The sequence below is a fragment of the Euprymna scolopes genome, chromosome 18 (assembly GCF_053919585.1).
Source record: "Euprymna scolopes isolate OS-2025 chromosome 18, ASM5391958v1, whole genome shotgun sequence".
NCBI lineage: Eukaryota > Metazoa > Mollusca > Cephalopoda > Sepiida > Sepiolidae > Euprymna > Euprymna scolopes.
In genome coordinates this window covers 97,942,831-97,956,459 of record NC_136499.1, presented here as the reverse complement: position 1 = coordinate 97,956,459, position 13,629 = coordinate 97,942,831, and the positions used below count along the sequence as shown (strand labels likewise).

At 26.6% G+C, this 13,629-nt stretch overlaps 1 protein-coding gene across 1 annotated transcript in view; it reads left to right on the top strand.

The window, feature by feature from the left end:
* LOC145297708 (succinate--CoA ligase [ADP-forming] subunit beta, mitochondrial-like) overlaps positions 1-3,051 on the top strand; it is an 81,182-nt gene extending 78,131 nt beyond the window's left edge. The window contains exons 10-11 of the mRNA XM_080143906.1: positions 371-459; positions 1,636-3,051. Coding sequence (XP_080000032.1) covers positions 371-459; positions 1,636-1,710 — 164 coding nt within the window. The 3' untranslated portion in view covers positions 1,711-3,051. The remainder of the gene's footprint in view (positions 1-370; positions 460-1,635) is intronic.
* The last annotated feature ends 10,578 nt before the right edge of the window (positions 3,052-13,629 follow it).

Below are 13,629 nucleotides of genomic sequence, written 5' to 3'. Positions count from 1 at the left end.
AAAGTTTAGTCAATTTTGACGTTTTTACAGATTTCCAACTTAGGCTTATCAGGCTGAGGTATGCAGTCTGGAGATTGACTTATGTTATTACATAATAATTAAATTTAACTTTTCCAAATCTTTTTAAAAATAATTACAATTTAAAAAAAAAATTGAGTGAATGAAACAAAAATGAAAGTAAAATGATTCCAAGGCAACACAAGTCAAGTTAAGTAATAAAATGTTTAATGGATAGAAATGTCGATTTATTGGTTTTGTTGTCGTCAGGATGTTTGGAACATTTGTTTTATTTTTCAGGTTTACATATTTACTTAATTGTTCAGCTGATTTTCATTTTTTTGTAAAATTAAAAATTTTTTTTTGTTTATAGGAACCAGAGTTGAAGATGCTAAGGCTTTAATTGCTTCAAGCAACCTCAAAATTTTATCGTGTGACAATTTGGATGAAGCAGCAAAAATGGTTGGTTTTTCTTTTTGTTTATTTTTTCTTCACATTAACAGTACCAACATTTCTATGTTCGATTGCATCAAACAATTCTTAACTAAATCATTCACACTAATCGTATGATACTTTGGACTGTCTATCCCCACCTCTCCTCTTGAGCCATGACCCCGGAGAATGTGGAAGAAATGATTCACGAAAAGGAAAAGCAAATGGAAAGATGATGAGTGTCGCCTGATCGGTTGTTTGATAGTTTCCAGATTGTCAGCTGGGAGAGGCTGAGAGGGCGAGTTATTTCCGCTAATCATATGTGTGACAAAAATCAAACATTTAGGATTCTGGATCAAACCTAAATATATTTAGAGCTCAACGGATCTGGTTAAATCGGAGCAAATGGATGGAGATGAGCAAATAAGCTGATGAGTGAACAACAATGATGCCTTGACAGACAAATCATTTCAGTTTGGTTCTGGCGGACGCATTGAAACTTAACTAAGATGTGGACATTAGCATTTGGGGGCCCTTTTTCTGTGGTGGTGTCACACACACACCCAAAGCACATCTGACTTATACATAATCTAAGTTTTTTTTTTTTTTTTTTTGTGAACCTGTGTTTTGTTTTGCAAATATTTGTAAACCAGTTCTTGCACCCTTGGCAATCATCAGTGTGATAGATAATATGGTTAGATTGAAAGATGATGACTAAAAAAATATTTGGCACATGAAGATTAGGATTGTCATATGCTCTTTCAATTTTACCATTTTAGATTTAAATGTCTTAGATTTTTTAAAAGATTTTTATTATTATTTGGACTGCTATTCTCATCTTGTTGAATGAGGGAAATTTTCTGTCAAACTCTAAAATCTGCATGAAATTTTGTCCAAAACTTTTTATTTAATCCATGGGTTAGCATGCTCTCATTCTGTCAGCCATGACCAAGTAGAAGTTCTAAGTAATTTGTGATTGTATTTTGAGTGTTGCCTGCACAGAGTTCGACAAGATACACCTGGAGAAGGTCGGAGGCTGCATCAACCAAAATGTTGTGAAAATAACAATCAAGATGGGTACAGTAATATGAATAATCCAAATAATATGATTTATTAATCTTTATTTTAAAAACAATTCCAAAACATAGAATGTTCTTTTGAAATGTTTTTATATTTTTTGGTGACTTTTTTTTTTTTTCTTTGCAGATTGTGAGATTGTCCACAATTGTTGGTCTTGCTCGTGAAGCCTTTGTGGATGTGAAATTTGAGTTGCCCTTGTGAGAGCCATGTTCTTTCAGATTAGTTTTATCTCAGCTGCCTCTCTCATTTTTATGGAGGGAGAACAGTTGTGCTTTTGTAGAGATCAGTACTTGATGCAAATAACTGGAGACTGCTAATAGGTAATGCTAGCCGATCTTGGATCCTCCCCCACACACCTTTTTTTTTATTTCTGTCCCAAATTTGCTGCTCTAGACCATAAAAGCTTCCCTCTTTTTTTTTTTTTGATCTCCAGAAATGCCAATAATCTCTGGTTATTGGTTTCATTTTTTTTGATATTATATTTTTGCTTTTGGTCACATCAAACGTCCCACATAAGCTAATAATTCTCATTGAATAGTTCCAATCTGTGATGCAGAAGGAGAGCGCCTTCTTCAAAGTCCCCCCTCCCCTCCTCCGCTCCTGACCCCACTCTCCTTTTTTTCTTAAAACTGGAATTTATTTCTGTACAATCACCATAATGGTGCTCTTATATCTTACATAAATCCCAGTCAAGTTTGTAAACAATTTTAATGCTGTTGTTACCTAACTGCTCTCATGGCGACCTTCATGATAATGGGATGATTCTGTCTCTGTATAAGTCTCTTACTTTTTATATCATGTCCAATATCCAACACAAAAAAATAAAATAAAAAAGAAAACCTTGTTCTATTAAAATTTGATGTTATTGTCTTGATTTGATTGTTAATGTTCTTGTTTTTTTTTTGTATTTTAATTTTTAATTTCTTTACACAAGTAAACAAAAGCAATAAAAATAGTAAGTGTAAATTAGGACGAATTGACATGGTGTTACTTTTTGTTGTTGGCCTTGGTTTCCCTGCTTCTTTCTAAAATTAGGAACTTACAGGAGTGACCACATGAAGGCCGCCAACATCTACAGTAAAAGTGGTGCTATAGTACGGAGAGAATTTGAATTTGGCATGTCTAAGTTGTCAGTCCAGGTTGGTATCCACTTCATTGCTGCCACCTCCAATGCTGTATAATCATACATGTTCTGTGACAACTTGATTTCCATGTATATTGTACAAGCATGCATCAAATATGAATATTTTTATATTTTTGCTGTACCCTAAAATATGGTTGTTTTGAAAAAAAATATGGTTGTTTTGAAAAAAAAAAAAGTGTATAATCTTTACATCCTTGAAAGAAAAAAATCTAAAAGAAGAAACTGATTCTCTATTTTAACATGTCATTTGCTTTGTGAACCTTTCTTTTATGACTCTCTTAATCAAAAAGAAAAATAAAGTCTTGACATTTTGGTCGTTTTATATTTTCCAAATCTGTAACATTCTGCTTGTAGTGTTTACAATGAAATCTTAATAATAAAGAATGTTTACATTTTGAGGTGTATTTTATCTCTGTTATATACTTTGGTGTTATTGGTAACCAAAAAACATTTAATACATTTTTGTATATAAATAAAAAGAAGGTGGCAGAGTTTTTATTCTCTAACCCAGATGTACTCCGACTCTTCTCCAGATCACCAGGAGAAAAATGTAATATGATACTTTTTTTATAGATTCACCAATATTTCCAGTAATTTCATTGGCTACAGATAGAAGGAAAAATAATGCAAACCTTTTTATTAAATTAGTAAGCTTTATAAAAAGAGAGAAAGTGGGGAGTAAATCTAAATTTGTATGAATAAACATTGTATGACTTTTTTGATCGGCCTGATCTGTATTGTTAGCATTGGTTTCATCAGTTCTTTCTAGAATCAGAAGTGACCACATGAAGATTGCCAATTTCTGTAATAAAAATGATGCTAAAAAAATTTCAAAAGAAGAAACTGATTCTTTATTTTAACATGGCAATTGTTTGTGTACTTTTTAACACTTTCAATCAACGACAAGAAGAGTCTTCTATTCTGGTTGTTACATACTTGTGAAATCTGACATTTTGTTATATTTACAGCAGAATGATAATAACAAAGAATGTTGAAATTTATTTTATCTTCATTATATACTCAGTGTCTGCAACCAAAAATTCAATACAGCTTTATATAAAGAAAAAACTAGCAGGACCTGTGTATCGGTGTTGCCTGATGGAAATATGATACAAAGCCAGAACAGCTACGATGTCCCCTGTCCCATCCCAAAAATGAAATAACTTTTGATTATCTGGTACATTATTGTATGCGAGTCACATAAATTACTGATAATGGATAAACAGCTAAAAAAAAATATTAAAACAGGACACAGATGGCGGCAGATGCTAGTAGTAACCATTCTCAGCTGTAACGTAATTCCCCATTGAGGAGCATTAGAACTACGCTGAAGTAGCTTTTTATTCCTGGGTGACGCCAGATAACCCAAGGATGTAAGATCGAGAAGATAAATATATATATTTTATTTCATGTCAAAATAGATATTGTTTGAAAACCAAAGAAATATATTTTTACTGCTAAAAGTTGACAACAGGAAATTTCACTTAGAACCTTGTCTGGCCTTAAATGAACTCAGGGTCGGATGTCAGAATTGACACCTGGCCTGGGGAATGAGTACTTTAGATTTCAGTGTGGGAATTGTACCCACGCAAAACCCTAAAAGCTTTCGATTTCATGGCAAAATCTTATTGGCTGGGGAGAATTACCACCCCATCCATATACCTTACTATATATACGACTGTCATGCGAAAATTAGCCAGAGTTGAGTCGCAGAGTGAGTGGAGAATTTCAAAACAGATTGCTTGTTGAATCCGAAATAGAGACGTGACCCCTCCCCACCTCATCCATCCGTCTGTTGCTGTCTGTGAAGAGAGTTGAGACTTTGAAAAGAACTTACAAAATCTAAATGAGAATTATAAAAACATTTTGTACATAATTTTGCGAAAATTAAGCTTCTGTAGATAGACTGCAATTGTTTGTCTTTCTTCCTGCCTGCCGCTTCGATATTCGCTTTCAGAACCCAGATTTCATGTAACAACCTCCGAGGAGTCTAGACGACACGTGCCGAGAATCCAGAGAGATAAGAGTCCTTAACCACCTTCTCGAGGAGGTGTTACACGGCTCAAGACAATTGGAGGGACTGGTTGCAGTGGCCAAAATGACCTTTCACTGTCTTTCATTGTCTGACAGTGACTGCTAGTGGAATCCACTGACTGTCATAGTTGGCGCTGGTGATTAGTGTTGTGTGAGGGCGTTTACGTGCCTTTACAACTGTCGCTGACCGGGCATGGCGGTTAGTATTGATGATTGTCACCCAGTGGCGATTATGATTATTATTTGTGGTAACTCGAAGATAGTAATCTTTTTAGGTTGTTACTGTCAGTTGATGGTACTGGCGAGCACTCTCAATTATTGCTGTATTGAGGTAGTTACTTGTGGGCACCAACTGCCTTCACAACTCTTCAAATGTTGGTAAATGGTGGCTATGACAGATGCAGTGTTTGCTGCATTGGTGTAGATGTTATATTGCAACATGTGTTTTGTAAGTATGCAGAATACGGACTGTGTCATATTTTACATATTATGTTCAAGTAAAATTATACTGCATATGTTAAGTATTCTTTAATAAATTAAAGAATACTTATTATTAAAGAATATTATATACACCATAATCACGTTGACACACTGGTTCTTGCTGGATCACCAAAGTTAGGCAATGTTGAACTTGGTCAGTACTAAATGGGCGACCATTTGGGACTTCCAGATACTGTGTGTGCTCTCCGCTTATCTCAGCATTGTTTCCAGTCGTCTTGGACTTTTCCTGGCCCCTGGACTCAAACAGTGCCGATTCAGGCCAGGGTGTGGTTGAGGATTGCAAAACGCTTGCCTCACAATTACATGTGAAACTGCCCCTACAGTGTGTATCCTTTGTCTTTCGAGACTGTTGTAAAAAAAAAAAAAAAATAAAAAGTACTTATATTTGTTTTTTGGAAATATTTCTTAATATGCCCAAATATGTTCCATTAATGATGGTGAAAACGTGCGCAAATTATGGTGGCAATCAGAAAACGTTGTCTATAGTACATTATCCATGTATGTTTTGAAAAAATTGTAATGAATTTTGAAGCATTTAAAGTGTCAAATAACAAGTTATATTTGAAACAAAAAAAATTCTAGTCAATCAATAGTGTGTCTCTGAAACATCCCGTAAAAAATTGTTTACAAATTTTATGGAGGAGAAAAAGAAAGGAGAACAATCTAGAAAGCCTCAGGTCTGTCAGTCGTTAAAAAGACACGTTTTTGTTTACAAACGGGTGATGAAGAATGACTGAATTCTGGCTAGTGGAAGAATATAATGTTGAAGATGAAAAGAATATCATATTGAAGATGAAAATATAATGTTGACGATGACCAGAATATAATGTTGAAGATGAAAAGAATATAATATTGAAAATGAAAAGACTATAATGTTGCAGATGAAAAGAATATAATATTGACGATGAAAAGAATATAATATTGAAGATGAAAAGAATATAATATTGAAGATGAAAAGAATATAATATTGACGATGAAAAGAATATAATATTGACGATGAAAAGAATATAATATTGACGATGAAAAGAATATAATATTGAAGATGAAAAGAATATAATATTGAAGATGAAAAGAATATAATATTGACGATGAAAAGAATATAATCTTGAAGATGAAAAGAATATAATATTGAAGATGCAAAGAATATAATATTGACGATGAAAAGAATATAATGTTGACGATTAAACGAATATCATTTTTAAGATGAAAAGAATATAATGTTGAAGATGAAAAGAATATAATATTGAAGATGAAAAGAATATAATTTTGAAGATGAAAAGAATATAATGTTGAAGAGGCAAAGAATATAATATTGAAGATTAAAAGAATATAATGTTGAAGATTAAAAGAATATAATGTTGAAGAGGAAAAGAATATAATATTGAAGATGCAAAGAATATAATATTGAAGATGAAAAGAATATAATATTGACGATGAAAAGAATATAATAGTGACGATGAAAAGAATATCATATTGACGATGAAAAGAATATAATATTGACGATGAAAAGAATATAATGTTAAGATGAAAAAAATATAATATTGACGATGAAAAGAATATAATGTTGACGATGAAAAGAATATAATATTGAAGATGAAAAGAATATAATGTTAAGATGAAAAGAATATAATATTGAAGATGAAAAGAATATGTTGACGATGAAAAGAATATAATATTGAAGATGAAAAGAATATAATATTGACGATGAAAAGAATATAATGTTAAAGATGAAAAGAATATAATATTGAAGATGAAAAGAATATGTTGACGATGAAAAGAATATAATATTGAAGATGAAAAGAATATAATATTGACGATGAAAAGAATATAATGTTGAAGATGAAAAGAATATAATATTGAAGATGAAAAGAATACAATATTGAAGATGAAAAGAATATAATGTTGATGATGAAAAGAATATAATATTGACGATTAAAAGAATATAATATTGAAGATGAAAAGAATATAATATTGAAGATGAAAAGAATATAATATTGAAGATGAAAAGAATATAATGTTGACGATGAAAAGAATATAATATTGAAGATGAAAAGAATATAATGTTGATGATGAAAAGAATATAATATTGACGATGAAAAGAATATAATATTGAAGATGAAAAGAATATAATGTTGAAGATGAAAAGAATATAATATTGACGATGAAAAGAATATAATATTGAAGATGAAAAGAATATAATATTGAAGATGCAAAGAATATAATATTGACGATGAAAAGAATATAATATTGAAGATGAAAAGAATATAATATTGAAGATGCAAAGAATATAATATTGAAGATAAAAAGAATATAATATTGACGATGAAAAGAATATAATAGTGACGATGAAAAGAATATCATATTGACGATGAAAAGAATATAATATTGACGATGAAAAGAATATAATGTTAAGATGAAAAGAATATAATATTGACGATGAAAAGAATATGTTGACGATGAAAAGAATATAATATTGACGATGAAAAGAATATAATATTGAAGATGAAAAGAATATAATATTGACGATGAAAAGAATATAATAGTGACGATGAAAAGAATATCATATTGACGATGAAAAGAATATAATATTGACGATGAAAAGAATATAATGTTAAGATGAAAAAAATATAATATTGAAGATGAAAAGAATATGTTGACGATGAAAAGAATATAATATTGAAGATGAAAAGAATATAATATTGACGATGAAAAGAATATAATGTTGACGATGAAAAGAATATAATATTGAAGATGAAAAGAATACAATATTGAAGATGAAAAGAATATAATGTTGATGATGAAAAGAATATAATATTGACGATGAAAAGAATATAATATTGAAGATGAAAAGAATATAATATTGAAGATGAAAAGAATATAATGTTGACGATGAAAAGAATATAATATTGAAGATGAAAAGAATATAATGTTGATGATGAAAAGAATATAATATTGACGATGAAAAGAATATAATATTGACGATGAAAAGAATATAATATTGAAGATGAAAAGAATATCATATTGAAGAGGAAAAGAATATAATGTTAAGATGAAAAGAATATAATATTGAAGATGAAAAGAATATAATATTGACGATGAAAAGAATATGTTGACGATGAAAAGAATATAATATTGACGATGAAAAGAATATAATATTGAAGATGAAAAGAATATAATATTGACGATGAAAAGAATATAATATTGACGATGAAAAGAATATAATATTGACGATGAAAAGAATATCATATTTACGATGAAAAGAATATAATATTGACGATGAAAAGAATATAATGTTAAGATGAAAAAAATATAATATTGACGATGAAAAGAATATGTTGACGATGAAAAGAATATAATATTGACGATGAAAAGAATATAATATTGAAGATGACAAGAATATCATATTGAAGAGGAAAAGAATATGTTAAGATGAAAAGAATATAATATTGAAGATGAAAAGAATATAATATTGACGATGAAAAGAATATAATAGTGACGATGAAAAGAATATCATATTGACGATGAAAAGAATATAATATTGACGATGAAAAGAATATAATGTTAAGATGAAAAGAATATAATATTGACGATGAAAAGAATATGTTGACGATGAAAAGAATATAATATTGACGATGAAAAGAATATAATATTGAAGATGAAAAGAATATAATATTGACGATGAAAAGAATATAATATTGAAGATGAAAAGAATATAATATTGACGATGAAAAGAATACAATATTGAAGATGAAAAGAATATAATAGTGACGATGAAAAGAATATAATATTGACGATGAAAAGAATATAATAGTGACGATGAAAAGAATATCATATTGACGATGAAAAGAATATAATATTGACGATGAAAAGAATATAATGTTAAGATGAAAAACATATAATATTGACGATGAAAAGAATATGTTGACGATGAAAAGAATATAATATTGAAGATGAAAAGAATATAATATTGACGATGAAAAGAATATAATGTTGACGATGAAAAGAATATAATATTGAAGATGAACAGAACATAATGTTAAGATGAAAAGAATATAATATTGAAGATGAAAAGAATATGTTGACGATGAAAAGAATATAATGTTGAAGATGAAAAGAATATAATGTTGAAGATGAAAAGAATATAATATTGAAGATGAAAAGAATATAATGTTGACGATGAAAAGAATATAATATTGAAGATGAAAAGAATATAATATTGAAGATGAAAAGAATATAATGTTAAGATGAAAAGACTATAATGTTGACGATGAAAAGAATATAATATTGAAGATGAAAAGAATACAATATTGAAGATGAAAAGAATATAATGTTGATGATGAAAAGAATATAATATTGACGATGAAAAGAATATAATATTGAAGATGAAAAGAATATAATATTGAAGATGAAAAGAATATAATATTGAAGATGAAAAGAATATAATGTTGACGATGAAAAGAATATAATATGTAAGATGAAAAGAATATAATATTGACGATGAAAAGAATATAATATTGAAGATGAAAAGAATATAATATTGAAGATGAAAAGAATATAATAATATTTAAGATGAAAAGAATATAATATTGAAGATGAAAAGAATATAATATTGAAGATGAAAAGAATATAATATTGAAGATGAAAAGAATATAATAATATTTAAGATGAAAAGAATATAATATTGAAGATGAAAAGAATATAATATTGAAGATGAAAAGAATATAATATTGAAGATGAAAAGAATATAATATTGAAGATGAAAAGAATATAATATTGAAGATGAAAAGAATATAATATTGAAGATGAAAAGAATAAAATGCTGAAGATGAAAAGAATATAATGTTGAAGATGAAAAGAATATAATATTGAAGATGAAAAGAATATAATGTTGAAGATGAAAAGAATATAATATTGAAGATGAAAAGAATATAATGTTGAAGATGAAAAGAATATAATGTTGAAGATGAAAAGAATATAATATTGAAGATGAAAAGAATATAATATTGAAGATGAAAAGAATATAATATTGGAGATGAAAAAAATATACTGTTGAAGATGACAAGAATATAATATTGAAGATGAAAAGAATATAATGTTGAAGATGAAAAGAATATAATGTTGAAGATGAAAAGAATATAATATTGAAGATGAAAAAAATATAATGTTGAAGATGAAAAGAATATAATATTGAAGAACAAAAGAATATAATGTTGAAGATGAAAAGAATATAATGTTGAAGATGAAAAGAATATAATATTGAAGATGAAAAGAATATAATATTGAAGATGAAAAGAATATAATATTGACGATGAAAAGAATATAATATTGAAGATGAAAAGAATATAATGTTGAAGATGAAAAGAATATAATATTGAAGATGAAAAGAATATAATGTTGACGATGAAAAGAATACAATGTTGACGATGAAAAGAACATAATGTTGAAGATAAAAGAATATTATATTGAAGATGAAAAGAATATAATATTGACGATGAAAAGTATATAATATTGAAGATGAAAGAATATAATGTTGACGATGGAAAAGAATATAATATTTACGATGGAAAAAATATAATATTGAAGATGAAAAGAATATAATGTTGACGATGAAAAGAATATAATGTTGAAGATGAAAAGAATATAATGTTGAAGATGAAAAGAATATAATGTTGTAGATGAAAATAATATAATATTGAAGATGAAAAGAATATAATATTGAAGATGAAAAGAATATAATATTGAAGATGAAAAGAATATAGTGTTGAAGATGAAAAGAATATAATGTTGAAGATGAAAAGAATATAATGTTGAAGATGAAAAGAATATAATGTTGAAGGTTAAAAGAATATAATGTTGAAGATGAAAAGAATATAATGTTGAAGATGAATAGAATATAATGTTGAAGGTTAAAAGAATATAATGTTGAAGATGAAAAGAATATAATGTTGAAGATGAATAGAATATAATGTTGAAGATGAAACGAATATAATATTGAATATGAAAAGAATATAATATTGAAGATGAAAAGAATATAATGGTGAAGATGAAAAGAATATAATGTTGAAGATGAAAAGAATATAATGTTGAAGATGAAAAGAATATAATGTTAAGATGAAAAGAATATAATGTTGAAGATGAAAAGAATATAATGTTGAAGATGAATAGAATATAATGTTGAAGATGAAACGAATATAATATTGAATATGAAAAGAATATAATATTGAAGATGAAAAGAATATAATATTGAAAATGAAAAGAATATAATATTGAAGATGAATATCATATTGTAGATGAAAAGAATATAATATTGAAGATGAAAAGAATATAATATTGAAGATGAAAAGAATATAATATTGAAGATGAAAAGAATATAATGTTGAAGATGAAAAGAATATAATATTGAAGATGAAAAGAATATAATGTTGAAGATGAAAAGAATATAATGTTGAAGATTAAAAGAATATAATGTTGAAGATGAATAGAATATAATGTTGAAGATGAAACGAATATAATATTGAATATGAAAAGAATATAATATTGAAGATGAAAAGAATATAATACTGAAAATGAAAAGAATATAATATTGAAGATGAATATAATATTGTAGATGAAAAGAATATAATATTGAAGATGAAAAGAATATAATGGTGTAGATGAAAAGAATATAATATTGAAGATGAAAAGAATATAATGTTGAAGATGAAAAGAATATAATGTTGAAGATAAAAAGAATATAATGTTGAAGATGAATAGAATATAATGTTGAAGATGAAACGAATATAATATTGAATATGAGAAGAATATAATATTGAAGATGAAAAGAATATAATATTGAAAATGAAAAGAATATAATATTGAAGATGAATATAATATTGTAGATGAAAAGAATATAATATTGAAGGTGAAAAGAATATAATATTGAAGATGAAAAGAATATAATATTGAAGATGAAAAGAATATAATGTTGAAGATGAAAAGAATATAATATTGAAAATGAAAAGAATATAATATTGAAGATGAAAAGAATATAATGTTGTAGATGAAAAGAATATAATGTTGTAGATGAAAAGAATATAATATTGAAGATGAAAAGAATATAATATTGAAGATGAAAAGAATATAATATTGAAGATGAAAAGAATATAATATTTAAGATGCAAAGAATATAATATTGAAGATGAAAAGAATATAATGTTGAAGATGAAAAGAATATAATGTTGAAGATGAAAAGAATATAATGTTGAAGATGAAAAGAATATAATGTTGAAGATGAAAAGAATATAATATTGAAGATGAAAAGAATATTGAAGATGAAAAGAATATAATGTTGAAGATGAAAAGCATATAATGTTGAAGATGAAAAGAATATAATATTGAAGATGAAAAGAATATTTAAGATGAAAAGAATATAATGTTGAAGATGAAAAGAATATAATGTTGAAGATGAAAAGAATATTTAAGATGAAAAGAATATAATGTTGAAGATGAAAAGAATATAATGTTGAAGATGAAAAGAATATAATGTTGAAGATGAAAAGAATACAATGTTGAAGATGAAAAGAATATAATATGTAAGATAAAAAGAATATAATGTTGAAGATGAAAAGAATATAATTTTGACGATGAAAAGAATATAATGTTGAAGATGAAAAGAATATAATGTTAAAGATGAAAAGAATATAATATTGAAGATGAAAAGAATATTGAAGATGAAAAGAATATAATGTTGAAGATGAAAAGAATATAATGTTGAAGATGAAAAGAATATAATGTTGAAGATGAAAAGAATATAATATTGAAGATGAAAAGAATATAATGTAAAAGATGAAAAGAATATAATGTTAAAGATGAAAAGAATATAATATTGAAGATGAAAAGAATATAATGTTGAAGATGAAAAGAATATAATATTGAAGATGAAAAGAATATTGAAGATGAAAAGAATATAATGTTGAAGATGAAAAGAATATAATGTTGAAGATGAAAAGAATATAATATTGAAGATGAAAAGAATATAATATTGAAGATGAAAAGAATATAATGTTGACGATGAAAAGAATACAATGTTGAAGATGAAAAGAATACAATGTTGAAGATGAAAAGAATATAATGTTGAAGATGAAAAGAATATAATGTTGTAGATGAAAAGAATACAATGTTGAAGATGAAAAAAATATAATGTTGAAGATGAAAAGAATATAATATTGAAGAGGAAAAGAATATTGAAGATGAAAAGAATATAATATTGTAGATGAAAAGAATATAATGTTGAAGATGAAAAGAATATAATATTGAAGATGAAAAGAATATAATGTTGAAGATGAAAAGAATAAAATATTGAAGATGAAAAGAATATAATGTTGAAGATGAAAAGAATATTGTAGATGAAAAGAATATAATGTTGAAGATGAAAAGAATATAATGTTGAAGATGAAAAGAAT